At 58.0% G+C, this 26,417-nt stretch overlaps 10 protein-coding genes across 10 annotated transcripts; 4 read left to right on the forward strand and 6 right to left on the reverse strand.

The window, feature by feature from the left end:
- Positions 1–142: 142 nt before the first annotated feature.
- On the reverse strand, positions 143–2,958 carry MKK02DRAFT_35959 (Nup85 nucleoporin-domain-containing protein; the record flags this gene model as incomplete). The annotated part of the gene is made up of 7 exons (XM_053089316.1): positions 143–405; positions 466–765; positions 813–1,474; positions 1,523–2,015; positions 2,063–2,198; positions 2,257–2,622; positions 2,668–2,958. 7 exons carry the CDS (start codon positions 2,956–2,958, stop codon positions 143–145), a joined length of 2,511 nt encoding a protein of 836 aa, XP_052947692.1.
- A 228-nt stretch (positions 2,959–3,186) lies between these two features.
- On the forward strand, positions 3,187–5,191 carry MKK02DRAFT_31459 (putative glucose-6-phosphate isomerase; the record flags this gene model as incomplete). The annotated part of the gene is made up of 8 exons (XM_053088298.1): positions 3,187–3,211; positions 3,255–3,952; positions 3,997–4,285; positions 4,335–4,468; positions 4,517–4,599; positions 4,648–4,737; positions 4,795–5,104; positions 5,150–5,191. 8 exons carry the CDS (start codon positions 3,187–3,189, stop codon positions 5,189–5,191), a joined length of 1,671 nt encoding a protein of 556 aa, XP_052947693.1.
- Positions 5,192–5,353: 162 nt separating this feature from the next.
- Positions 5,354–7,107, reverse strand: MKK02DRAFT_42296 (uncharacterized protein; the record flags this gene model as incomplete). Its single annotated transcript, XM_053091920.1, has 2 exons — positions 5,354–6,906; positions 6,981–7,107. The coding sequence occupies 2 exons, from the start codon at positions 7,105–7,107 to the stop codon at positions 5,354–5,356; spliced, it is 1,680 nt and encodes a 559-aa protein (XP_052947694.1).
- A 746-nt stretch (positions 7,108–7,853) lies between these two features.
- On the reverse strand, positions 7,854–8,564 carry MKK02DRAFT_42297 (uncharacterized protein; the record flags this gene model as incomplete). Its single annotated transcript, XM_053091921.1, has 1 exon — positions 7,854–8,564. One exon carries the CDS (start codon positions 8,562–8,564, stop codon positions 7,854–7,856), a length of 711 nt encoding a protein of 236 aa, XP_052947695.1.
- A 339-nt stretch (positions 8,565–8,903) lies between these two features.
- Positions 8,904–9,644, reverse strand: MKK02DRAFT_42298 (uncharacterized protein; the record flags this gene model as incomplete). The annotated part of the gene is made up of 4 exons (XM_053091922.1): positions 8,904–8,941; positions 8,993–9,160; positions 9,219–9,288; positions 9,345–9,644. 4 exons carry the CDS (start codon positions 9,642–9,644, stop codon positions 8,904–8,906), a joined length of 576 nt encoding a protein of 191 aa, XP_052947696.1.
- Positions 9,645–11,963: 2,319 nt separating this feature from the next.
- MKK02DRAFT_42299 (uncharacterized protein) lies at positions 11,964–13,148 on the forward strand (the record flags this gene model as incomplete). The annotated part of the gene is made up of 5 exons (XM_053091923.1): positions 11,964–12,059; positions 12,104–12,415; positions 12,470–12,864; positions 12,918–12,999; positions 13,059–13,148. The coding sequence occupies 5 exons, from the start codon at positions 11,964–11,966 to the stop codon at positions 13,146–13,148; spliced, it is 975 nt and encodes a 324-aa protein (XP_052947697.1).
- Positions 13,149–13,334: 186 nt separating this feature from the next.
- Positions 13,335–14,762, reverse strand: MKK02DRAFT_42300 (DHBP synthase RibB-like alpha/beta domain-containing protein; the record flags this gene model as incomplete). Its single annotated transcript, XM_053091924.1, has 1 exon — positions 13,335–14,762. One exon carries the CDS (start codon positions 14,760–14,762, stop codon positions 13,335–13,337), a length of 1,428 nt encoding a protein of 475 aa, XP_052947698.1.
- Positions 14,763–15,078: 316 nt separating this feature from the next.
- On the forward strand, positions 15,079–16,467 carry MKK02DRAFT_23269 (putative mitochondrial import receptor subunit tom40; the record flags this gene model as incomplete). Its single annotated transcript, XM_053086700.1, has 6 exons — positions 15,079–15,262; positions 15,316–15,470; positions 15,516–15,611; positions 15,665–16,273; positions 16,327–16,373; positions 16,422–16,467. The coding sequence occupies 6 exons, from the start codon at positions 15,079–15,081 to the stop codon at positions 16,465–16,467; spliced, it is 1,137 nt and encodes a 378-aa protein (XP_052947699.1).
- Positions 16,468–16,825: 358 nt separating this feature from the next.
- MKK02DRAFT_23257 (transcription factor/nuclear export subunit protein 2-domain-containing protein) lies at positions 16,826–24,236 on the forward strand (the record flags this gene model as incomplete). The annotated part of the gene is made up of 18 exons (XM_053086697.1): positions 16,826–17,407; positions 17,457–18,038; positions 18,094–18,195; positions 18,252–18,965; positions 19,013–19,559; positions 19,611–20,083; positions 20,132–20,530; positions 20,576–20,664; positions 20,711–20,991; positions 21,037–21,206; positions 21,253–21,540; positions 21,598–21,788; positions 21,837–21,903; positions 22,046–22,208; positions 22,303–22,688; positions 22,815–23,073; positions 23,260–23,326; positions 23,456–24,236. The coding sequence occupies 18 exons, from the start codon at positions 16,826–16,828 to the stop codon at positions 24,234–24,236; spliced, it is 6,141 nt and encodes a 2,046-aa protein (XP_052947700.1).
- Positions 24,237–25,700: 1,464 nt separating this feature from the next.
- On the reverse strand, positions 25,701–26,409 carry MKK02DRAFT_35963 (60s ribosomal protein l37a; the record flags this gene model as incomplete). The annotated part of the gene is made up of 4 exons (XM_053089317.1): positions 25,701–25,847; positions 25,905–25,962; positions 26,016–26,086; positions 26,407–26,409. The coding sequence occupies 4 exons, from the start codon at positions 26,407–26,409 to the stop codon at positions 25,701–25,703; spliced, it is 279 nt and encodes a 92-aa protein (XP_052947701.1).
- Between the last annotated feature and the right edge of the window lie 8 nt (positions 26,410–26,417).

Below are 26,417 nucleotides of genomic sequence, written 5' to 3' on the forward strand. Positions count from 1 at the left end.
TTCCTCATCGCTCGGGCAACTGTCTACATACTGTAGCGCCCAAACGTGGATTCGTTACCTTCTGTCTGGTCGTCACGGATCTCTCATCCCAGATATACATAGATACAGCGTGAGCCCATCTACAACACCCCAACAGAGCAGATCAGAACGGATTATCAAACCCCACAATAATCGCCCTGGCCAGATTCCTCGCTAACGCCAGCCTGACCTCTTCCAGCTGTCTCCATGCCGACGCGGCGCTCCAGTCTCCTTCTGGCGCTGGCGCCCCTGACCCATTCTTGCGCCTTAGCAGAGTCGATAGTGGGCCGAGATAGTCCGAGGGGTTGTATCGCGCATTCGTAGATACTTCCTCGAGGACGCGCATGAGCTCGAATGTGTCGTTGGACGAAAAGAGGATATCCGTATCTAAAGGATGTCAGCTGAATCCTCTTAGATATCGACATTGTGCAGAGGTGGTCAGCTCACCTTCCAACAGTGCCACGCTCTCCAACAGAAGAACCGCCCAAATCCCTGCCGGAGCAATCCCACTCGTCAACAGCCCCACCACCTTTCCAGCTGCCAACTCTTTCGCTCCCTGCGCCGTAAAGAGAAGGTAATCCCTAAATTCCGAGAGAAAGGCTAGGCGGGACGCGAACACCGATACTGCCGACGGTGTCGTCAAGTCGAGGACGGCGCCTGTTTCTTCGAGCTGTTTGAGAGCGAGGGGGGCATCATTGAGGAGCGAGGTGGGAAGGGTTTCTATTATTCGAAGGAAGGCTTCTTCGCCTGAAGGATCAGCTCTTATACAGCCAGTAGCCCTGACACGGGCTCACCTTCATTGATATACACATCAACGATCCTTTCTGCGATCCTCGACAGCCCCTCCCCATCTTCCGCCTGGAAACACATCGTCGCACCAAGACCATACTCCCCACCCCGAACCAGTCTATCCGCCATGACCTTGCTAATGACTTTCCACTCCTCCTCGAGCCTGAGCTCGACACAACACTCTCGCAGCTCAGTAAAGTGCTCAAAGCGCTTGTCCTGCGCAGCCCCGTCTTCCTCTACCCCCTCCATCGCATCTTCGGCCGCTGCGGCCACTGTCTCTTTCCCTTTGCCCTTGGCGCGCCAATCCAGACCCAGCGCTGTGTGCAAGATATGTGACCGGAGTCTTACTCTGCCTTCGTCGCCTGCCGCCGAGAGATAGTCGGCCGTTATCCGCCACAGTGCTGCGTGTTTCGGATTGCCGGATAGGGTGTCCGTGTAGTCCAGGATAAAGTAATCGCGGAGGGATGAGTCGAAGCGCTCTTCATCGTCGGGAATGAGAGCGAGCTTGTCGAACACGTCCCCGAGATGTGCGGCGAGCCACGAGTCCATATTGTGGCACCCTTGGAGGGCCGGGATGATCTCGCCTCGGCAGAGATTGGCTTGGATCGAGTCGTCCAAAAGAGACGCGTCGACAGGAACAGTGTCGAGGATCTTCGTTACCGCTTGTCTGTCTCGTCAGCTCTGGGCAAAAGTGGATGCGCGTCATATAGCTTACGGAAGGTCATCCCTCCTCAGCCCAACGTCCACTAGTATACCCCACGCGCCCATCGCTTCCCTCCAATCCGCTGCTTCTTCCAACACCCGTTCCTTCTTCCCTTCCATCAACTCCACAACAACCATCAAATCCCTCTCCCATGCCTTCCAATCCCCGCCCTCCCCTAGCCACTGGGCAATCGGCTTCCCGGCCGTCAGAGCGCTCAGTTCCGCCCTGAAGCGCGCAAGCCACATTTTGTGCGCAGAAAGGAATTGGTGGTCGAGGGGGTAAGAAGCGGTATTGTGGGATCGGGGAAAGAGGGATAAGTGCGTAGCGAGCAGGATGCCGATGCGCGATATGAGCTGATGAGGATGGGCGGAGAGTGTGCGGAGGAAGGATGAAGCCGGGAGGTGGAAGCCGCGTAAGAGGCAGCGGGTGATGTAGGGCCAAAAGGAGGCATGGGTCCAGGGTTCGCGCGAGGACATGATGGACGTGCCTATGGAGTTGTCGGGTTCTGCAGGAAGGTCAGAACAGCTCGAAAGGAATTGGGAGGTGACTAACGAGGATCAACATCGTTCACCCAGTCGAGCAACTCTTCGCCTAGTAGACCTTCCCCTCGTCCATCTTGCGGGAGGTACAGAATCTGTGCGAGCTGGAAGATATGGTACACAGCGGTCCATTTACCCTTAACCTCCACCTAATGGTCAGCTTTCCCGTCCACATACAGGACAAGAGATCCGAGGCGTAGAGCTCACCTCCAATGCTTCGGTCTCCTTCAGCCGCGTGATCTCCTCCAGATACATTCCCACCAATCTCCGCATGTGTCCCACCGTCTCTGCTCCAGGTGGACCCAGCAGCCCCTCAACACCGACCAGTCGCCCATCCTTGTCCCAGGCCTCGGCCATTCCGAAGCCTCTGGCATTGATACTATTCGATGCGGCCGGTAAGCGGATCGAAGAAGCGACTATCCGCTGTAGCGAAGTGAAGAGTGTATATGTTTCGGTGTAGAAGTTGAGGACGGCGTTAGGTAGGGTTGTAGGTGCTGCAAAGTATAGTGTCGAGTCGGAGAGTGAGATCTTTGGATCGGAAAGCTTTGTAGGCTGATTGGGATCTGATGCAGGCTATGCTGTCAGCTTAGGCTCAGGACAGCTACTCATCCAGCTGACCTTCGGTGTGGTCCACATAGCTATCTCCCCACCCGCTGGCGCAACAGCCGCAGCGAATGCCCGACCACTATCGATCCACTTCTGCTTTCCCTTATAACCGTACGTGGTGGGCTCGAGGTACGTTGTAGCTATCCCATCCTTGGCAACTTCGGTATGCCCATTCGGGAGGGAGCTCGAGGAAGCTTTTGAGCTTGAAGCGGCTGCGGAGGCTCCCTGGGCTGTTTTGGACGCGCCAAATGGCAAAATTGATGAGGAAGAGGCGGCTGAGCCGAAGAGGAGAGCTCCAGCCATGCTGTATAAGTGTGTATGAGGAGGCAAAGTATGGCTTGAAGAGGGTTGTTGCTGTTGGCGGTGGACTGGGCGGGATCGAATTTGGCTGGCGGGCTTGGCGGCGATGACCGGTGTGAGGAATGCGGATCGTCTACGGATGTCGGGCCGGCGGTGATGTTGAAAGCGTCATCAACCTTTCACATTAATCTATTCCTGCCTAGCTACTACTTACCTCAGTACCCATACGCCATGTCGTCTGGACAAGCAGCCTCCAGTAAGCTGAAGCCAGTACGAAGCGGGCGAAGCTGACTTGTCAGAACTCTCCTCGTGGCAGAAGCTCAAGCAGCTTCACCAATCGAAATCCTCCTCCCTCGTCCTCAAGGACCTCTTCAAAGCCGACTCGTCCCGGTTCGACAAACACTCCTTGACCTTCTCTGAGGCCTCGGATGTTTCTATCCTCCTCGACTACTCCAAGAACCTCATCGACGATGAGGTCCTTTCGGCCCTGTTTGAGCTTGCTCGCGAGGCCAAGGTCGAAAACTTCCGGGACAGCATGTTCTCGGGGGAACACATCAACACCTCGGAAGGTCGGGCGGTGCTCCACGTGGCGCTCCGTAACCCGCTGCCCAAGGATGGCGGGTGGGAGATCAAGGAGGAAGGCGCTGGCCAGCCGGTCCATGATGTCCTCAACCACATGAAGGAGTTTTCCGACTCGGTCCGCAGTGGCCAGTGGAAGGGATACTCGGGTAAGGCTATCGACACCATCATCAACATCGGAATCGGCGGATCGGATCTCGGGCCCGTCATGGTCTGCGAGGCGCTCAAGTCGTACTCTAAGCGGGATCTCAAGATGATCTTCGTCTCCAACATTGACGGTACGGATATCGCCGAGGCGCTCCGATCGTCCGACCCAGAGACTACCCTCTTCATCGTCGCGTCCAAGACTTTCACCACCCAGGAGACCATGACCAACGCCGAGACTGCAAAGGAGTGGTTCTTGAAGACTGCCGGAGACGTACGTGAATCCCTCCGATTGTCATACCATAGCTGACCAAGCAGAAAGAACACGTCGCCAAGCACTTTGTCGCTCTCTCGACCAACACCCAAGGCGTCACTTCGTTCGGTATCGCCGAGGCCAACATGTTCCAATTCTGGGACTGGGTCGGCGGACGATACTCCCTTTGGTCCGCTATCGGTCTCTCGATTTGCCTCTCGCTCGGCTTTGACAACTTCAAGCAGATGCTTGACGGCGCGCACGCGATGGACAAGCACTTCAAGGAGACTCCATTGGAGAAGAACTTGCCGGTCGTCCTGGCCCTGGTCGGGATCTGGTACAATGACTTCTACGGTTAGTCAGCTTAAAAGTTCGCGGTGTGTGGCTCAAGCTGACGGCGCAGGTGCCCAGACCCAGGCTCTCCTCCCTTACGACCAGTACATGAAGCGCTTTGCCGACTACTTCCAGCAGGGAGACATGGAGTCGAACGGAAAGAGCGTGACCAAGGACGGGTCGAGGGTGGACTACGAGACTGGAGTGAGTGGTGATGGCAGCACTCAGCTGTGGTTAAGCTGACTTCTGTAGCCTATCATCTGGGGACAGTCCGGTACCAACGGCCAACACGCCTTCTATCAGCTCATCCACCAAGGCACCAAGCTTATCCCATGGTGAGTTCAATTGCGCCCTTGAGGACGCTGGTAAAGCTGACCTTTCAGCGATTTCCTTGCTCCTGTCGAGTCGCAGAACCCGGTCGCTGGCGGAAAGCACCACGAGATTCTCCTTTCCAACTTCTTTGCTCAACCCGAGTAAGTGATGTCTGAGCTTGGACGTTCCCTCGGGGGAAAATCAGCTGACATGCACAGAGCCCTCGCCTTCGGCAAGACCGAAACCCAAGTCCGAGAAGAGCTCGGCTCGCAATCATCCAACGAAGCCCTCGTCAAGTCCAAGATCTTTGAAGGCAACAAGCCCACCAACTCGATCATGTTCCAAAAGCTCAACCCGGCCACTCTGGGTAGCTTGATTGCCATGTACGAGCACAAGATCCACGTGCAGGGCGCAGTGTGGGGTATCAACTCGTATGACCAGATGGGTGTCGAGCTGGGCAAGGTGCTTGCCAAGGCGATCTTGGGGCAGTTGGGGAGTGAGGGCGATGTCAAGGGTCACGATAGCTCGGTAAGTCCGATCTTTGCGAGGGGGTGGAGATGAGCTGATTAGTAGACGACGGGTCTGATCCACTTTTACCAGAAGAACCGGAAGTAGGCGGAGGTGGAGGAATGGAGATGTTGGACGAGTGCTGTTTGAGAGCAAGATGAGACTATAAAATGCACCTTGTCATATGTCTAGCGATCACCGTCCATTATAAATCTACCCACCCCTATCAATACAGGTATTACAAGCCACGACTGTCTCCTGTCCTGATCTCTACCCCTCTTTGACCTTATCTGCTCCGGCTCCCGGCACACCCTCTTTCCTCCCAAAGATGTCCCATACCCTGTCCCTCCCGCCTGGCGTCCTCGGCACTCCTTGCTGATCCCTGTCCACATCTCCGGCCCCAAGCTGTGGCGGCAGCATACTCGGCACTTGACTGATCACACTGCCTGACCTGCTTCGCTGTGCCCGCCCGCCAGTCCCGCCCAACGCATACGAGAACGACCGCGGTGTCATCGGTATCCGAGGCGTTCCTGGCCCGGCCGTCATTGGCGGTGAGAGCGCCGGTGATGTAACTGTACCCGAGGGGTGAGATACCGTTGCTCCTCTTTGTCTGGCCGAGCCAGACACTGAGCCTGATGCGGCGTCGAGAGGCGGAGCGAGCGTCGTCGCCTGTGCGTTGGAACGGGCGCGTACGCGGCCTGTGCCTGATGGAGTGAAAACGTCCGATGGAGATGGTAAAGGGGAGAGATACGACGTATTGGCGGTGAGAGGGGGTCGGGAGTGGAATGAGGGAGCGCGGAATGAAGATGTTTCCGAGTCCGCGCGTGACCGACCGGGCCGAGACGGCGTTCCAGGGCGGGGTAAGGCGTGGAACGATTTCGTAGGTGACCGACTGGGATCGGCGAGGCGGAGGGAGTTGGCGCTAGGCCGCCGAATCGATCCAGGCGCCATAGGAGGTTGGAAGATTTCGCCCTCGTGGATCGTCTCTGATCCCTCTAGATCTGTCCCACCTTGGTGATCCGCCAATTCCTCTCGTCCCTCTTCGTGCGATCCCGTCCCCACCTCCGCCTCCTCGTCCGCCTCTATGACCACCAGACTCTGCTCCGCCTGACTCCCTAGTGCCAGTATCGCAATGACGGGGTTTGTCACCCAGCCAACTACCGCCCCGTACACACCCTTGATGATCTGGGGCGCCCACGTCCCTCCTAGGTTCCCATTCCCATACAGCGGCCCGAGGATCACGATGAAGAGACACCAGATCGGGAATCCAAAGACGATCCCGATCGCCGCTCCTTGTGCCGCCGTCCATATCAGCCGGCCGAGCCATGCCCGGAAGCCCGGCCGAGCAGCGAGCATATTTTGCTCCGTCCCCTCAAAAATGAACCGGACGAGCATCCAGTAGTAGTAGGCGAGACCGTTTTTCTCGGAGGTGGGGTGGACGGGAGATCGGGCTTTTTCGTCCATCTCTGACGAAGGGCGACGGGTAGCGGGGTGGGATCCGGCCACAGTGACCGCATCGTCCGAGCCGGGGGCGTGCGCGTGCGAGTGAGAGTCCCCGCGGGCGTGGGCGTGCCCTATACCCCGCATAGCGTCAGATTGAGAGCCCGACTTTCCGAAGAGCGACCGTGGGTCCGGCAGGTTCTCGACGTGGGGGTAGCAAAAGGCTAGGGGCCGGATTTTGCTGTTGTGAAGATCGGTATGGACGAGGGTGGAGGAGATGATCATGGATGCGAGCGTCTGGATGATGGGCGTTACGCCGAGGTCTCCCGAAATAGTGTTCTGATCAAAGATCCAGAGCTTCACTTGGTCTTGCTTGCTATACACTGTCTCTATCAGCCCTAATAATGATGGGGAGGCTCAAGGGGTCCTCCGACACAGAAGAAAGGCCAGTACTCACTGGCATAAGCGATCCCAAAGTTTGCGCCTGCGTCGATAATTCCCGCTCCGAGTCCTTGCAGAACGAAGAGGTAGAACTTCTGCCGGCCGCTAAGCGGTAAGGGGAAGGGGCGGAAGACGGACTTCATGGTGGCCGGTGGGGATGAGGTCGCAGGCGAAAGGATTGGCGAAAATTAGTCAGGCGCGAGGAATGTGGTGTTTGCCTCTGGCCAGGTGCACTTTGTTTACGCTTTTCTCACAGGCGAGAGAGAGATGTCGGAGGTGTACAGGGTAGAGCTGGAGTAGAGGATGATGGGCGACGTCAAGATACCGTGCATGCAGTAGCAAGTATAAGACACGGTGAGACGATCTGAAACTTGAATCTGACGACGTGGTTTGTTTACGAGATCGCCGAGGTCCGAGCCCGAGGCAGCGTCAAGAGCCGTGACGATGACAATGTGGCTGACTCAGCGCAGGTCATAGCAGGAGCTGGGAGGTCAGAACTTGGAGTGCTTTACGTGGAAGCTCTACTTCTTCCTGAGCAGAGAGAAACGGGATCATGGATTCGTGGAGCAAGAGGTACCAGACCAAACCCAAAATTCACCCATAGTCCATACAGCTTGAGCGACAACCTCTGCTCCCTCTACCGCCCTCCCCTGCCTCTCCCGCCGCCAACGACCCTCCGGCCGTGACGATTGGTCTTGCCGATGACATATGGGTCATTGCTAGAAGTGCGGCTGCCCGGTGCCGTGGTCCGAGCCGATGTGGAAGCGAGCCAGTCAACGGTCTGAACAGGATTGTGGCCTTGTATGATTGACTTTGTCAGTCCTCGAGTAAGGCTCTGTTGTAGTCAGAACGTCCACACCATCACCACCACCAGCAGAGCCAAACTCACCTATTCCCTTGCCAAAATATACGCAATCTTCTCCAGATCCCAAGCACTGACCCCCTCCATCCCTTCCATGCTTAATGCCTCCTCCACCCTCCCTAGCAACTCCTTGTACTCCTTCTCCGTGTATTTGATCTTCCTGTTCCATCCCCCGCCCCCCGGCTCATCCCACATCATCCACCTGAACATCTCGTCCGAGAAGAAGGGTACGTGGCAGTTCACACACGAGAGAAAGAGCGAGGCCGTTGCCGGTCCGATTCCCCTAAGGGCCGTCAGAACCTTCAAAGCCTTGATCGTCCCGCCTCCTTCCGTCTGGAATAGGAGGGCAAACGCCTCCGATGTAGTCGAGACGACCAGCTCTGGCGGGTGCTGCTTCGCCATGCCCAGCAGAGCAGGGCGGAACGTCCCGTGTTTGAGTTTCCACTCGACGAGGCTGACGAATTCGTCCTTCGTCATATGTGGCCTGTCCCCGTTGGACGAGCGAGAGGTGATGGCGGCGGGGGTAGAGGAGAAGCGCTGCTCGTCGAGCTCAGCGAGCTTGGAGGGGATACAGGAAGGGTATTTGGCGAGTAGGGCTTCGCGGCGTTCCGGAGAGGCGGCGAGGGTTTTGGGTGTGTCTCGAGCGTCGGCCCCGCTCTCGGCCTCGGATGCGGCTGAGTCGCGCTTCCCGCGCTTGCTGCGGGAGGGTTCCGCGGGAGATGCGCGTCTCTTGGGCATTATCCTATACAGGTGACGATCGGGGCAAAGCTCAGAGCAGGTCCTCGCACAATTGACGCCGATAGACGCCGATTGGCGGATTGCGGGTGCGGCACCAGCAAGGAATGTGGCAGTTTGCTGCGGCCGGTGGACAACTGCCGGCTTTATTCCCAGGCAGATTTGTTAGGCTCCCGATCTGCAGAGCTCCTCTGGCTGTGAGACGCTGTAGCATGGTGAGGAATTATATGCATCAACGCAGAACTTCACTCGTAAGACCCAAAGAAGAGAATATTATTGTCCATCGGTCTGCCCCTACGTCCTCCCGCGGGCCGCCTATCCCTTTGACTCGACATGCCGAGTCTACGACTGACAGCACACAGCATCCATGGCAGCAGGGACTGGCGCTGTCAGCCATAGACGATGAAGAACATGTCAGGCACTGCACTCACCAAATTGGCGCCAGTATGCGCAACTGCCCAGCATATCGGTCGCCGATCCCGAAGCGGCCGATGCCCCGTTCTGCTGGAAGTCGCTTGCCATGTAGGTGTATTTCGAGTTCTTCAAGGAGCAGAATCCGTTGTTTGCAGGCCACCAGAAGATCCCCACACATGTCGCGCCTGTATCATCAGCTCTGCCCTGCTGGACCAGATGTAATCAACCGAGACTGAGACTTACCGTTGGCACCCGTGGCGGCATCGCACTTCGCCTGACAATCCGCCTCGGACGTAGCAGTGGTCTGTTGGATCTGTGGTGGTTGAGCATAATTTTTATCGACATCGGAACAGGGACTCAGCAACTCACATCGACGGGTTCAGATGTGCCACCCCGGCCCGGCAAGTCCCAGTTCGCATAATGGGCGTATCCGGTTTGGAGGCCAGCATTGCAGGCGGGGACAGGGGCGGGCGAGGTGGCGCTACCAGCACGCCTGACGGCGGTGGGACTGCGAGCGCGGATCTCAGCGAGGACGGCCTTGGTCCGGCTGCGCTTGATTATGCTTTCCCGGTTCGCCTGGCGCTTGGAGACGGGCATCGTCGAGGCGAGGGCGAGGGCGCACAGCAGAGCGAGAACCAGCAGGCGAAGGACGGAGTTTGTGTTGGACATGGTGAAGAGGTCAGTAGATGAGAAAACGCAGGAGAAGAGTGGGGGGAGGAGAGGAGATGGGCGAGCACACAGCAAAGCAGACAGCTGCCTTCTATATAGATCGTGTAGCTGATCATGTCCTGTCAGGCACTGTCCTCCGAAAAGTCGGGGTCAGAGGGAATCAGAGGCTTGCTCGCTTCCGCCCTCGCCGATAAGATAGGCGCTCTTGCCATGAGCGTCAGATCAGGTCAGATTCCTGCATTGGGCGTCAGTGACTTCCAATCCCGTGGGATGACCTCAATAAGGCAAGAGAAGGCAAGGGTACGAAGCTGCCGAAGATCGCCGAGGAGTCGAAGTGTCCCAGCTAGTATCCCTCGGCACCGGTCTCCGGACCCCCGTTCTGGATCTGCACGCAGGGACATATCGTAACACAACGTAACTGTCTAATCAACAAAGAGATTAAGCAGTGGATTCCCTTGGATTCCCTAAAAGATCGGCATCTTTACGACAACTTGAAACTCTCAGATACCCCAAAAAAGACTTCCTCGGGGCAGTCAGGCAGAGTCAGGCAGTATAGTCAGGCCCAGTCAGGGCAAATCTTTAGGCAGACCACAGGGTTCAGTGAGGTATGCACCCGGCGAAAATTCGAAGTTTTTTCCGCGGACAAATCGAGGGGCGGCGTGATTGGTTTGACGACTGAGGGACCCGAACTTGAGCCGAAGATATTACGGTAGCGCCCGTATATTTAGGGATTTGCGCAGCGATTAGCGTTGGGTGACCACGCCGTTTTGGCCTGTGACTCCGTAACCCCAGTGACCGTGACCTGCGACCTGGTCACCGGGACACAGTGACCCAGCCAAAGGGGCGCAGCCAGGAGGCAGCTGAGAGCGGCCAGCGCCGGGGAGTGGCGACGTCCTGGCTCTGCGAGCAGGCTTCTGAGGTCGCTTCACCGGCCAAATTTGTGTCCCACAGGCCTTCATGAGTCGCTGAGAGGGCTTGAGTGGCCCTGCCAACGCCGATTGAAGCTGGAACGATCATGCATGGGACCCTTATGGGATTGAGGTCACTGCGGTCACCACCGTCGCCTCTGTGACTTCGTGACTTTTCTGGTCAGTGACTGGTTACAGTGACTTGTGACCGCTGTCGGTCACCCAACGCTAGCAGCGATGGCGTATTGGTCCCTATAGCGCCGGATGGGCTGCCTGTCTGCTGCCGGATCATGATTAATCATGCATGATTCCGGACCGAGCCTAGGGCATCGATGAGGAATACATTGTGGCAGCTCATGATTGCGGCGAAGTCGAGCGTTCGCTTTCCCCGTCAGCCCATCTATCCCCCTGTCCAGCCGCTGATTTGCTGTGATCCAGCGCTCCCATCAAGCCGAGCTCATAGCCTTCTCAGACTGCTTCGCCTACGAAAAGGTTCATGCTTCAACCGCCCGCCTCGATGTTTAGACGGGTATCCAGCGATACTGGCGAGGGTGGAAGAGCCAGGTATACACCAACTGGGCTGAGGGAGAGAAGCAGCCCGTATGGCTGACCAGCGTCGAGCGAGCGATAGTTCGTCTTGACCTGGTGATGGCTGGGTCATACGGCGCGGTACTTTGTCGTCGGTCTGACAAGAGCCGGATCGCATTGGAGGGAAGAAGACGAGGGGGTTGGCATCGTGCGAGCAGTGAAGGGATTAGGTGCGAGGTCATTTGCGGAGTAGCCAGAGAGGCGATAGACATGTCCATCACGTGAGAAGATGAAACAGTCTGAAACACCGCTGTGGATGTTCTCTGTGGCTCGAGTAACGAATCTAGATCTCGACCATCGATGGTATCACCCATTGGGTCCCTACGAAGGAGGTCTTATACAGCGAGGCAGATGCAGGCAGTGAGGCAGTCCCGATCGACGAGGCTCATCCGGACCAGGGGGAAGAGGAGCGGCGTCTCGCCGAACTTGTGCCTTGGTGTGATCTCCAAGAAGCGGAGTAGGTTGTTAGCAGCGTTGGTTTCCCGATCTTGCTACTGGCATATGGCGAAGGCTGTGACCCTGTTCTGTATCATCGATCTCAACTTTGGCCTTGGCCTCCCGGATAGCTACAGGTCACAGCTTGATCAGCACCTGGAGGATCGCTCACTCACATACCTTGTCTTGGCAGACCACGTGGCCGATTCTAGAAGTCGCATCGCGAGAGTTGGGTGGCAAACGCAAGCGTCAACAAACGATTGCTCAGCCTCTTTCCTTCCTTACTTTGTCTTGCTAAGCTACATCATCGACACGCAAGCCATCTCCCCAGCATATATACCAGTAGAGGGTTATATCTTCTCTCTCACATCGCCATCACTCCAGCACCATGTCGACCACGCCAACTCGAAACCCCGAGCTCATGTTCCTCGGTCGGGAATGCCATCATCCCGCTTGTCACCTGAACGACTTTCTCCCATTCTCAGTGAGCAGAGTCGCCTCAAGTAGAGATTATAGCTGACCTTTCAGTGCCCAGCATGCCACCTCTCATTCTGTCAACCCCACTTCCTCCCCTCCCAACACAGCTGCACCGCCCCCCTCCCCCCATCCATGATCGACCGCATCGCCCCTCAATGCCCATTGTGTAATCAAGTAGTACCCACCAGCACCTCGCGGGATGCCAACGAGGCGGTCGATCGGCATATTCTCGATGGGATTTGTGTGGGTTTGCCAGGTGGGGAAGAAAAGCGGAAGGCGGAGCTCAAGGGGAAGAAGGAGAGGGGGGAGGTTTGTTGGAGGAAGGGATGTACGAAGACTTTGATCGTGCCGATGAAGTGCGAGGTAAGCTACAGATCGCCCTGATCAGTCTGGGATGGGACTATAGCTGACGATTAGTCCTGTCGACACTCCTTCTGCCCACCTCATCGCTCGACCCAGTCTCACTCGTGTACCCCCACCTCGTCACGGACCGGTACACCCCAGCCATCCTCATCGATAGCCGGTTCATCCCGGACTGCGGCGGGGACGAACGGCGCCAAAGCAGCCATGTCCCGCCTTCTCCCTGCGTTCAATGCCAAATCTTCCTCTTCGTCCAAGTCTGCCCCTCTGTCCAAACAGCCTGCAAAGCCTTCCGCCTCAACACCGAAGCCAATAGCGACTTACTCCGGCCCGACAACAGAACCGGAGAAGGCCCCAATGGATGTCCGAGCGGCCGCAGCCGCAGCGGCCACGAAGCGGGCGGGGAAGGACGTCAAGGCGAATGTCCCGTTCGTCAAGACAAAGACGGAAAAGTGAGCTTCCAGCCCTGGGCTGGTTCATGAGGGACAAAGAGCTGATCCAGTAGACGCGCAAACAACGAGCTTGCATCTCAAATCCAAGCCCTGAAGAATCGGCACGATAAGGGCCTCCTATCGAAATCTGAGGAGGTGAGATATCGGACCTTGTGCACATAGATGCCGGCGATGGATATCGTTGATCCCCGCAGCTGAGGTACGCGGAGCTCATGGCGGAACATAAGGGTATCAGGGGGCTCGGGCAGGGAGGGAAGGGGAAGGATGGGTGTGTGGTATCATAGGCTTTAACCTCAACTCAAGGGAGAATCAAAGTGTCGTCGGCATGTGTCAGCAGTCTGATCCGCAGCTGAGTAGCTATGGCATTCTCTTTGTTTACTTTCTAACTCTATTGACCTGTCTACAAAACTGACGGTAATGCGATACGCTTGATGATTATACTAAATGATCTGATGGAAGCTACAAATCGACTAGACCTGTACCCAAAACCTCCCTTCTTCCCCGCCTGAGCCCTCTCCTACGCCCAACGCACCCACAGCTCCACCTCCACCGACAGCCTTCCCCACTCTCTCCATCACTGCTAAGCCTAGACCTTCGTCCGTACATCCCTCCACCAGGATCGCATCGACCCCTCCTAACCCAGCTTCCCCGCCTTCCAGATCTAGCAAGCCCGAGAAGAGACGTTGGGCGGCGGATGTAGAGTCCGGGCCGAGTGGGATGAGGGTCAGGTCGTAGGTTGCCTCCGGCACGGATGATCCAGTACTGTCGGAGGAGAGGGAGTGGAAGAGGGGTGAGGAGGTATAGTGGAGTAGTCCAAATCGGGGCTTAGGGGAGGGATGCCGGGATGCCAGTGAGCGAAGGACAGAGGAGGGGTCCGACGGTGAAGATGCGGCGGTCGTCGATGGGCGAGGGAAGGAGTTGGAGGGGAGGAGGAGGTACACGGGGACGCGGGGGGAGTAGTGCCGGTATTTCATGCCCGGTGTCGATGGGAAGAGCTTGGATGAGGATGCTTCGGACGATGATCTCTCCACTGATCTTGCCTCTTTGGTCTGAGAAGCAGTAGCTGTTGGTTTGGTGTAGCCCACCGCCGAGGCTTTGGCTGGCCCTCGCCATGGTTTCCCGTGTACCCTGATCTCCGTCATCCCTTCTTTGCCATCTACCTCCTCGACGACCCGCTTGATCTCCTCCACTCCCAGCCCTCCCGGCCTGAGGACATCGACATATCCTCCGCCGCCCTCCTTCCACGCCAGCCCATCGACCACTGTACTCTCTACGCCGACTCCACAGTCCCCTCCATCCAGTATACACCCCAGTCCCTCCGCTCCGTCCAAATCGCGCACTACATCTCTTGCCCTGGTCGGACTGGGCCGTCCTGAGCTGTTCGCTGATGGCGCGGATAATGGCAGATCTGCGTGATTGATCACTGCGAGCGTGAGGGGGTGGTTCGGCATCCGGATGGCGTTGGTTTGCGGGGCAGGTAAAGGCGGTGGGGATTTCGAGGGGAAGAGGAGTGTGAGGGGGCCAGGCCAGAAGGCCGTGATGAGCGCCATGTACAGTGCCGAGGGCTGAGCATGGGTAGGGAGGAGGGATTGTAGCATGTCCAAGGAGGAAATGTGGATGATAAGGGGATTATCAGACGGCCGGTTTTTTATTTTGTAGATCAACTGTAGAGCTGATGGGTTGAGTGAAGAAGCAGCGAGGCCGTATACCGTTTCCGTGGGTAGAGCGACAGTACGCCCGGATCTGAGATGGTCGGATGCCGTCTGAATGTGCGGGAAGAGGGAGGGAGGTATAGTGTAGGTGGGGCGCTGGAGGGGGTAGGTACCAGCCGGACCGGGGGTGCGGACGATGGGCGCTGAGGAGGACGGGAGGCAGGGGAGGACGGGTGTAGAGGGCATACTGGCGATGCGGCGGCGGAAGATGCGGACTGGAGAAGATAATTTGAACGCTGCTGCTCGAGCTGAGCGCATAAGCTTTGGGTATTGCGAGATGTATGGTAGAGGTGACCGCCTTTGGACCACCTCCACACCACCTCCAAAACTTCCCTTGATCGAATTTCCTAATGACTGTATTAGCTTTTGGCTTACTATTCTATTAGCGGGGTCAGATTTTGATCAAATTTCCTACAGGGGGACAACGCTGGCGCTGATCGCTCCATCATCATCGCTATCAACGTATCTCTTCTATACCCTATCACCTACACACTACAGCAGCATGTCAGAAAAGTCATCAGTACCCGGCCCAACCGTGCTCGCGCCGTATCTCGACGCAGTGACGAGCGTTTTCCACCCGATCGCGCACCCGCTCGTCAATGCGAGCAATCGGTTCAACGCATGGAAGGAGAACTTTGGCTTGGTCCAGCCCGGGACGGTTGAGGGATTGACGAGGGAGATTAGTCGTGCGTCTTCTTTCGCTGGAGACGAGCTCTCTGAGATGGAGCTGATGGAATAGAGGTGCACTTGGCAAACTGGTTCTTTGAAGGCGCGAGAGCGGATGTTTCCAAGGTCATCTCGGCCAACCCTGCATTCCAGCTGCAACACTCGTTCGCGCTCGGAGGGCAGTCGGGGGGAAAGTACAACTTTGGAGCTATCTGGACCAACAACCAGGTGTGTCTGGTCCTGCAGGGGCTGACGGGCTGAGCTGACGAATAGACGTTCCTCCAGGGTGGTGTGGACGGTTCTGGAGCGGTGACTATGCGTGCAAACCAGAACTGGGATCGCAGAAACACGACCAAGATCCAGGGACAGGTAAGTTGGCAAAGCTCGACGAGCTGGGGAGCAAGCCGGAGCTGACCCTCTAGTTGACGAGCGAAGCCGGCCGGTCGATGTTGCAAGCCGAGCACGATATCCTCGGGGACCACTACTCTGTCAACCTGAAAACAATAAACCCCGGTGTCCTCGACGGGACCGGTATCCACATTGGCTCCATCTTCCACTCGCTCTCCCCCCGCCTATCCGCGGGATTCGAGACGGTTGTCCACTCTCAATCCCCCGGCGCATTCGAAACCGCCACTTCATGGATGGCGAAACTCACTTCTCTCCCTTCCGCCTCCTCCCTCGCTTCCGCGGCGCTTACGCCTGTCGGGCAGGCACCGATCCCCATGCCCTTCAACCCATCGTGGACCGCCACTGCCCAGCTCCAGAGCACAGGCAACATCCAGACGACATACTACCAGAAGGTGTCCGACAAGGTGGATGTCGCCTTGGACTTCCAGACGGTCTTCCAGCCGGAGAGTATGATGGGCCCGGCAAAGAGGGATGCTGTGGCTACACTGGGCGCAAAGTACGATTTCAGGCTCGCGACGTTCAGGGCGCAGCTGGATAGTACGTGGAAAGTGGGGATGTTGCTGGAGCAGCGGTTCACACCGGCGTTTGCGTTCTTGGTGGGAGGGGAGATTGACCACAAGAAGGTGAGTCTGGGTTTATGGACAATGTGCTTGAAGAGACGGGGCTGATCAGGCAGAACACTTCGCGATTCGGTGTTGGAATCATGATCGAGTCATCCAGCATGTAAGCTCGCTGTTTCTCGTCGTACTGGAACCTCAGCTGACATGCCAGGACACAAGAGGAAATGATTGCCGCTGGTATGCTGCAGCCGGTGTAGAGAGTATGATCGAGACGAGATCCTGGGGCAGCACAAGGGAAAGGGGCGGTGCATGAGGCGTAGGCGGAGAAGACGAAGCAGTAATGGGTTGGTCTTGCGGGCTGAGTGGCCGAGTAGAAGGCGATCTGGACGACAGGGGTTGCGTCAAGGCTGTGGCTGTATCGATTTGGGCTTCGAGGCTGTATCCGTCGCATGCACACCACCCTTCTTCACGACTGAGCGAATATTTTGGCTCGGCATTTCTTCCTTTTTATCCAGGCTGGGCTATTACCAGCTAGCCCGCGGTGGTCGTGGTCACCTTGAACCACTGCCTGCTATACACTTCGCTTCTCGCTTTGCATACAAAGCTGGGCTCATCATGCCGCCCAGACAGCGCGCTCGTAAGAGCGAGCCTGAGAAACGGCCAAAATCCGAATCGCTCACCCCCGTTCCGAACACCCCGCCCGCAGTGACGGCTTCTCTGGCACCTACCCTCCCATCGATTCCGTCAGGGTCTCGCTCCCCTTCCGCCCCTTTGACACCCCCTCCGCCTACATCAATAGCGAGACCGCAAGATGACCGCCTGGGCTCTGGTATTCAGAAGCTTAGGTCTATATCGGGCCAGGCGGACACGTTCCGGATAGCCGAAACGTGGATTTCGATCTTGTCTTCGGAACTAGGAGTCGAGGGTGTGTTGGCGCTGTACAGGGCCAGACTGGAGGAGATTGGGGAAGACGAGGCGGAGAGGAGTCGACTGGGAGAGGGGTTTGTGGAGGTTGTAGAGGTACTGGAGGAGGAGAGGGAGGATAAGGCCGAGGCGAGGGGTGGAGGGAAAGGGAAGGGTAAGGGCAAGGAGGGGACGAATGGCGCTGGCTTGGACGGCGATGCGATTGATGTAGATGGGGAAGAGAGGGCTATGGAGCCTGGGCCGAAGGGTATGGCCGTGCTCAAAAAGCTACTTGTAAGCTACCAGACCTCGATGGCCCAGTAAATTTCAGCTGACATGGCAGGAATCGTCCTCCATCTCCCCGCTCATCCCCACCCTAATCATCTCCACGGACCGCCTAGTCGCCCTCGACCTCCATCCCTTCCCACACGACCCCGCGATCCTCCAACGCAGCCTTGTCAAGCGCAATACAGCCTTATTCTTCCGACAACAAAAGTATAATCTCCTCCGCGAGTCCTCCGAGGGATTCTCGGGCCTCGTCGTCCTCCTCACTTCCGCGGACGCAATGTACACCCCACCTCGCAATACCGCCGAAGCGGCACCAGACCGTAAAGCTCGCGCGCAGAGGGTATGGAGCAAGATCATGGGATTGATTGGATACTTTAATCTCTCACCCCCGAGGGTGCTGGACCTGATTTTGGAGGTGGCGAGCTGTCACGTCGCGGCGCATTGGCGGTTCTGGCTGGATCTGCTCAGGTGCTCGCCCTGGGGAACTCATGCGGATACGGGCGACGTCAAGGGGAAAGGGAAGGAGAGGGCGGTGGATTGGCAGATTGACGAGATGGCCGCGATTGAGGGATGTATGGCTGGTGAGGGAGATAGGGTATTGGCGCAGGTGCTAGGTGTCAAGTTCGGCTTCTGCCAGGTCAGTCGGAAGCTCTGATCGACTCAGGTGTTGGATACTGTGCTGACACCTACAGCGACCAGACGTTGGCGCGAACGAGACCCAAATCGGGCTCGTCTACTTCGCGGCACTACTGCTCAAGCATGGCTTTGTCAGCTTGACCGACCTCCTCCCATTCGTGCGTCTCTCAGGCGGTTTCCGTTCTCGTCATCTTTACCCGTCCTGACGTTCCAGCTCTCCCCCGACGACGCCGAAATGGCTTCTATCCAGCAAAAACACGCCTCATCCAGCTCCTCCCGCTCTGGTCCCCTTAACGCCTTAGCCAGCTCTGTCCTGCTAGACGACGACGCTCCCGCGGTCGACTCCTCTACCGGCCAAAGCGCCGAAACCGCCACTCGCCCTCCTCCCGAACAGCGGATCCAGCTCGTTCAGGCTCTACTTGCCGTCGGACACATGCCGGCCGCTCTGTACTTTCTCGGCCGCTTCCCTTGGCTCGCGCAGTACTCGCCGACGATCGCGGACCTCGTCATGCGCATTGTCGAAGTCGGGATCGAAGGCCTCTATGCCAGGTTTTCGGATACATGGCGCGATAGCGGTGATCTGGATCTGGACTTTGAGGCGCCGGCTCCAACGTACAAGGCGCCGAACAGGGAGGTAGTGCCGTCGATACTGGTTCCTCTGCCGCCAGATACGCCGAGTACGAGCTTTACCTTCTTTTGTCCGGATTGGGCAGAGGGTGTGGAGAGGTGGACGAGCATCGAGGAGATCAGGACAAAGGGCATGAGGTGGTTGAGCCTTGTCAGGGGACTAGGGGGACGCCGGGTCGAGACGGTGGTCAAGATCTGTCGAATCGGGGCGGTTTACTTTGAGGGGCTGCAGAAGGACAAGGCGGCCGCTCTGGGGCTGCGCGGGACTGAGCGTACCCGAGCACAAAACAAGGAGCTTCTAGTGAGGGTTCACGTCTCGAGTGCCGTATAACCAGCTGACCGCTTGAGCCAACCGAAGCAGAACTGCAGCCCTGGCTCGAGCTCCTTCGTATATCTATCCTCCCCTGTCTGTCCGCCTCCACCTTCACCGCCGCGTTCGATATCGAGATCTGGCGACTCCTCCGCTTCTTCCCCTACGCGGTCCGCTACGGCCTTTACGGCGAATGGCGGGACTCCACCTGTCGTGCAAACGGACGCAACCCGTGTCCTATCGCCGTACAGTGCGCGGCCGAGAGCACGCGCGATGTCAAAAAGGCATTGTCGAGGGTCACAGCGGCCCAGTCGGGCCCTGCGAGCGGAGCGGCGGGTATACCGGATCGAGGACCGGCACGCGCGCTTGCCAAGCTCAGCCATTCGAATCCGTGTGCCTTGTGGGCGACGGCGGTGACGCAGGTCAAGTCGTATTCGAATATTGGGCAGTTCATTGTCGAGGCCGGAAGGTACATGTCTCAGTTGAGCATGGACGTGGCGATGTTCACGCTGGTGGATACGTTATCGGACGATACGGCTTCGAGGTTGAATCCGCAGGGAACGGGCGTGGCCGCTTGGCTTGAGAGTGAGCTGTCAGGTTCATCTGACACAGGACTGACAGAAGCTGACCCCGTAGACCTCGCCACCTTTGTCGGCGACTTCAACCGCCGATATTGGCAGATGGACCTCGAGCCCGTTCTCCAATTCATCGTCAACCGCCTTATGCGCGGACAATCCGCCGACCTCACCATCCTCCAGTCCCTCATCAGCATCATGTCTGGCGAGTCCAAGATCGACAACGACGCCATTTCGAACGACCAGCTCCGGGCCTACGGATCCGGCCGGGAAATGATCCGCGAAGCGTTCAACTCGACCGTGATTGCTATTCCCCGGCCGATGACCCCTGGTGATCCCGCTGCACAAGGGGCGCAGGCCGCACCGGTAGACAAAGCCAAACCGACCAAGAAGAGCTTGGCACGTCTCATTAGTGGGCTGAGAGATACGGGGCTGGATATGCCTATTTGGATCGCGTTGGCGCAGACGAGGCAGGGGGCGGTGGATAAGATGGTGGGCGCGCCAATCAAGGCCATGTCTTCCATGCAGGACAATGTAAGCTAGGTCGAACAGAGTGGTACAGAGACAAAGCTTATACCCCAGTGCCACGACATCTTCATCCAGTATGGCGATCTCCTATCGGAACAGCTCCTCTCGTCGGAACATATCGAACGGACCCCGGACCTCCAGTCTCTCGTTTCGGAATACGGTCTCGACTTTGCTCAGGCCTTCCAGATCCTCCGCCCCAAGCTCGACGCGCAGATGGAGAAGGCACGGTCTGCCGAAAAGGCGAGCATGAATGCCAAACTCGACGCGGCCAAGCTGGCCATTGGGGGCGCGAGAGCGAGTCTGAGTCCCGGTCAGCCAACGACCCCACTGGGAAGTCCGAGGATCGAGGGGATGCAGATTGATGCGGAAGATGGCGAGGGGAGCGAGTTTGGGAGCGAGCCGGCGACGCCGAGCTCGGCTGTCATGCCGAGTATACCTTTACCGCAGAAAGGGGTCAGTCGGGTCTTTGATGGTATGGAATAACAGCTGATCAGTCAGGCACGGAAGCGGTGGTGGCCGTCTGCGTTGACTTCGACGATGCACCAGGCGAATACCCTTCTCCCGATCGAAGTAAAAGGGATCATGAGGTGAGCTGCTGAAATGACTGGGGCAAGGCATCAAGCTGACCTCCAGCGCCCCCTTCTTTGTCATCTTTTGGCAACTCTCCATGCCGGACATCTCTTTCGCCTCTGACGCTTACGACCGCGCCATCCACAAGATCACTTCGCTCGAGAAGGAGGTCGGGGGTTGGCGATCTGGAACCACGGCTGTTGCTGCTAGTCATCGAGAGGAGCGTGCTCGGCTCAAGGCTCGTCTGGAGGCCTTGACGGAGGAGCGGGATGCGCACAATAATTTGGTCAATACGATCAATAAACGGCGCTTCAAGTTGGAGAGTGCGAGGTGGTTTGGATCGAGTCAGTCTCATCAATTTGGTGACTGGTACAAGCTGACAGATCTAGGCATCACACAGAAGAATCTCAAAACTCGGCTCAGTGTTCAACTGCACCAACACTGCTTCTACCCCCGCGCGATCCTCACTCCTTCGGACGCGGTATTTGTCCCGAAGCTCATACGGATGATGCACGATCTGGCAACACCGGGCTTCGTCACTCTGTTTGCATACAGCAATGTAAGCTTCATGATTCCTAGCACTTCGATCAAGCTGATGCGCATAGTTCTTCAGCCCGGGTCTCGCGGCCTGTATCTTCTCCTGTACCGAGAATGAAGCGCGGAACTTTGGCCGATGCCTCGGTGCGATTATGTCCGATCTGGACGCTTGGCACGCCGACGAGGACCGATATCGCCGCGAAGCGATCGGACGCCCTGATGGCGCTGCGGATGATGATTCAAAGTGTCTCCCCGGGATGCTCGTAAAGGGGAAGAACCAAGAGCACGAGCGGCCGATGACTTGGTCGACGTTCCGGAACTTTTATGCTGCGCGATTCCACACACCCATGCTCGAGGTGAGCTCAGGTCTTCCATATTGCAAGCGAAGTGAAGCATCAGAGCTGATCCAACAGGCCCTCACTTCGTGCTGGGCAGAAACGGACTTTATGCACGTCAAGAACGCAATCACGGTTGCGCTGCAGGTACTCAAGTCGTTCCCTATCATCACCGCACATGGGGAGGCGGTCGAGGCGGCGATGGAGGCGTTGATTCAGCGAGGGAAGGACGGGGAATTGACGCCGGATGTGCTGCATCAGTGTCAGGCGTGAGTTGTTGCCGACGTCCTACCTGGCGAAGAAAGCTGACGGAGCAGGTATCTGCGACAGCTCAAGTTGAGGCAGAATACAAAGCCATACGTGCCTCCGCCTAAGTTCTACCCGGTGAGCTTTTTCGCTTCTACTTGCCGGAAGCTTCGAGCTGATCATCCAGAATGGCAAGTTGCCGGCCAAGCCCACCGAGACTGCCAAAAACGCCCCCACCGGCCCTCGCGCCTCTTCCAACGGAGTGTCCACCCCGACCAAGTCCGCCGCAGAGGCTCCAGTTACGGTCACGACACCCACTGGTACGCCCAAAGACCTCCCGCCCGTCTCTGCACCCACGCCGGCGACGGCCTTATCGAGCGACCGTGACCCGGAAGCCCTCAAGGCCAAATTGCGCGAGCAAAAGGCGCTCAAGAATGCCGCCAGTCTGGTCAAGGACGAGCAAAAGTGAGCTACCCCGCGCTGATGGCCGACAACGGCGCGAGAACTGACCATGCAGACCCGACGCCTCACCCAGAGCTTCTGGTATCCCAGCGAAACCCCCACCGCCAGAGCGGCTCCGTTCTATCTCGGGCTCGACTGCCGACGCACTCCCCGCTAATGTCTCTCCGACCGGCGGCCTCGGTATCCGTGGTTCCGCAGCGGATTCCAAGCCAGCGTCCAAAGCAGAAAGCACTACCCCCGCCAAGCCCGCACCCACCGGTCCCGCAAAACCGTCAAATGGCCTTTCGTCCCTCCCCCCACGGCCTGGCTCGATCCTACCTACAGCTGCTCCCGCTGCTGCAAGCTCTATGGGTCCACCTCGCCCGCTCACAAGCGACGAGGAGCGTGCCGCCAACCGAGCCAAGAAGTTCGGTACTACTTCTCGCGGAGGCACACCAGGTCCAGCTTCGACTCCGCCTACCGTACCTTTATTGTCGGCTGGTATACTTGACAGGCCCGCCTCGGCTGCACCTTCCAGCCGCAAGGCCTCTCCATCGCGATCGCGCGCTGCCACCCCCACGGCCCCAGCCCCGGCGTCGGTCGTCAAGACCGAATCATCCCGGCCTGCTTCGCCGGCTGTGTCTTCATCTCGTCGGAGATCGCCTTCGCCCGCCCCGAGCCGACACAGACATCGTAGTCGGAGTGTGGAGTCGAGGATGAGTGATCGGTCTCGCCGGGATAGAGGTGACGGGCGGGATAGGGATGATCGAGATGGGCGAGATTCGAGGCATCGAGATCGGAGTGATAGAGAGCGGAGCGACAGGGATAGAGACAGGGATAGAGAGCGAGAGTCGGGTCGGGATTCCGGTCGGGGAGATAGGGACAGGGATCATCGCGACCATCGCGAGCGGGACCGGGAACGGGACCGTGACCGTAGCGATAAGGACAGGGACGGCGGGCGAGATAGGGATAGGCGAGACGACCGACATACCTCCGGCGCTGGTACTGGCAACGGCGGTCGGGATGACCGTACGCCTTCCGCTCGCGGCAAAGACGACGAGGAGCGAGACAAGAAGAAGCAGGAGGAGATCCTCCAAAGTCGACATGATCGTCTTTCGGCGTCGACGAATGCGGCGGACGATAAGGACCGCAGCCGACGCGTATCGAGGGAAGAGAGTAAGCGGGATGGGGACAGAGATCGGGACGATAGGAAGCGGGGCGATAGGGAGAAGGATGAGAAGCGGGCGAGTACGAGTGATCGGGATAGGGATCGGAGGGGAGGGAGGGAGAGTGATCGGGATCGAGAGCGGGACGAGAAGAGCTCGAGAGATAGGGATGGTGGGAGGGACCGTGACACCAAGGAGGCGGAGCGGGACCGGGATAGGAAAGAGAGCGCCGAGGTGGCCGGCTCGAAACGCAAGCGAGAGGAGGAGCCGCCGAGACGGATCGATCCCGTCGTGTCTGGTCGCCGCGAGCGGTCCGATACGCTCGACAAGGATAAGGACAAGGACGGCAAGGATGCGAGGCGGAAGGACGATCATCGTGATCGCGGCCATGATCGGCGGGATGACCGGCGTGGTGGGAGCGGAGGAGACGAGCGGAGGGCGGAGAGCGATAAGCGGGAGGAAGACCGACAGAGACGGCGTGGCTCAGAGAGGGAGAAGGGGAGGGATGACCGCGGGACCCGTTCTCCTCCACCTCGCGAGATGCAGCGGGACCTACCTCCACACGCCTCCATGCGCGATCTCCCGCCTCGTCCCCGCGATTCCAGCACGAACGGCGGTAGAGCAGTCACGCCCGACCGACCTACCAAGCGATACAGCCCCTCGAGGTCTCTCGATCCCATCCCGGATCCGACAGGAGGCCGCACGCCAAAGAAGGCAACGGCCGACTCGCCGAAGCGGAATGGCAAGGTGGAGCTGATCCCGACTGGACCTTCATCTGGTTCGGTCATGGAGAGTGCTCGGATTGTTGAGGCGCCCAAATCCACTCGGCCGGAGGTATGTCTGATCTTAATACTCTGCATATGAGATCATAGCTGATATCTAGGTTGCAACGACCGGTCTTCGAATCAGCCGGTTCTCTCGTTCTAACGACGAGAGCCCCAGCGTCCCCTCCCTTCCCTCGCCGCTACAGCCCAACGCCACCCAGCCTAGTCGGTCGGGTCCACACGGTCTTCCCGCTCGTCCGACTGGCGCGGGCACGCCATCAAGACCCGCTCCGTCCACTTCGGGTTCTGCGCTCGGGGCGCGACTGGGCAGACAGAGATCAGCCAATCCATCTCCGGAACGACCACCTATTCAGTCTCAATCCCAATCACAGCCCGAGCCGCCCGTCTCTGTGCCCGAGAACCAACCCCAAAGTCGGGGTGGGGACAGAGATAGGGACAGGGACAGGGCGAGAGATGGAGATAGGGATCAGCGCGACCGATCGAGGCGGTCTGTAGAGCCTGACAGGGAACGGGGTTCTCGGCGGGACGAGGAGAAGGATAGGGACCGGTCGAGGCGGGATGAGAGGGATGGCTCTGCCGCCCCTGGCTCAAGCAGGAGAGGGGAGGAGGACAGGTCCGACAGGAAGCGCGCACTTGAAGGTGAGTCAATCTCTCTCTCTTTCTCTTTTGGGCTTCTCTGGCTTTGGCTGATGATCCATTAGACCCCACCCCGGCCGAACGTGAATCATCGACAGGAGCTACGGGCGAGCCTGGTAAGCGCAAGAAGCTGGTACGGACCGGGATGAGAGAAGGGCGGCTAGGCCGGATGTTCTCGGATGCGATGGATGCGGTGACGGTCAAAAAGCCAGAAGGGGGCGGGAGGTAGTGGGGCAGTATATAGCACGGAGTGTGTGAAGGAGAGGCTGTAGAGGTAGAGGTCATCGTGGTTAGCATATTGATTGATGCATCTTGGTGCGACCTGTTGCTATTCTCCATCGTTTCACAGCAGAAACGCTGGCATGCCCCGAATTGAGTCGGAGACACGTGATCGCGAGTACGTACGCTCAATCTTGAAGCGTGTCAAGATGACTCAAGATACTCCTGCCTGCACTGTCTCCCTCGCAGGGCTCGCTGCCAGCAGACCCAGCGAATGACCCAGTCGACAGCGGGAGTCTGCGTCACGACTACGCGAGCAGCCATTCTACCCGGGCCCAATTGTCTGAGAAGAGGCCGCGCGCATCAAACAATCTGGTAATTTGTACTCTGAGGACGACGATGCCAAATCCGCCGAGACCAAGGCCGGCTCGCGTGGTTGACTGGCCAATTCATGAGCATGTCAGTATCTGAAGCCATTCCGCTCCCCAAGCATCCCTCGTTCAGTCCTTCGTCCCCATCCTCAGCATGCCCATCCGCCTGAAAACCGTCCCTCCGACCTCTTTCCCAGCAGGCCAAAAAGAACCACTCCTATAGCTCCAGAAGCCAAAAGCGTCGATGATGCGTTACATCTCCAAAAACTGCCAGGTCCCTACTCCCTCTACTCCCCTACTCCCATGCCATGCCCACTCTACTGCTCTCCGACTTCCCGCAGACGCCTGATGGTAGATCGAACAGTGGCGGCTGAGGGTGTTCCGAAGGTGTATGCTCCGCCGGCGTAGACTTTGCGGCAGGGCTTGCACTTCCAGATACCGACTGCTGAGCGCTTGACGGCGTTCTGTAAAGCCCATCAGCATTGTGCCATCGCCGTACACAGTCAGAGATGATAGCTCACCTTGCCGCAGTTGGGGCATGCGTACCGCGAGTGCTGAGTGATTTCCATCTTCTTCACGCTATCTTATCAGCTCTGTGTCTTGTCCAACGCCGGAAAAGTAAGGTAGCTCACGTCTTACGCAGCGAAGCACCATAACGGGTACCGTACTTTCCGGTCACACCAACCTTCTTTGTGCGCTTGGTCTAGGGGAGTCAGCTTGCGTTCTGAAGAGCGGTGGGAGCAAAGGTCCCAGACACGGCAGGCGGGCAAGCAGGCAGGCAGGCAGCAGAGCGGATTGGGTGAAGGGGCGATGGGAGAGTCGGAGATATGGCGATGGTCGGTACGTCGATAGCTCCGCCTTCTCCTTGCTCCATTCCAGCTCCTCGCCATATCCCTCCCTTCTCGGCCCTTCCACAGACATCCACCGCCTCCTTCCCTTCATCTTCCCTCCATGTCCAGCAATCTCGCCTATCCCGGCTGTCGAGCTCGAATGTGCCGATCGATTCGCCTGTATCGATGCTGCCATGCTTGCCT

Source organism: Dioszegia hungarica, assembly GCF_025882075.1.
Source record: "Dioszegia hungarica strain PDD-24b-2 chromosome Unknown MKK02contig_6, whole genome shotgun sequence".
In the NCBI taxonomy this organism is placed as follows: Eukaryota; Fungi; Basidiomycota; class Tremellomycetes; order Tremellales; family Bulleribasidiaceae; genus Dioszegia; species Dioszegia hungarica.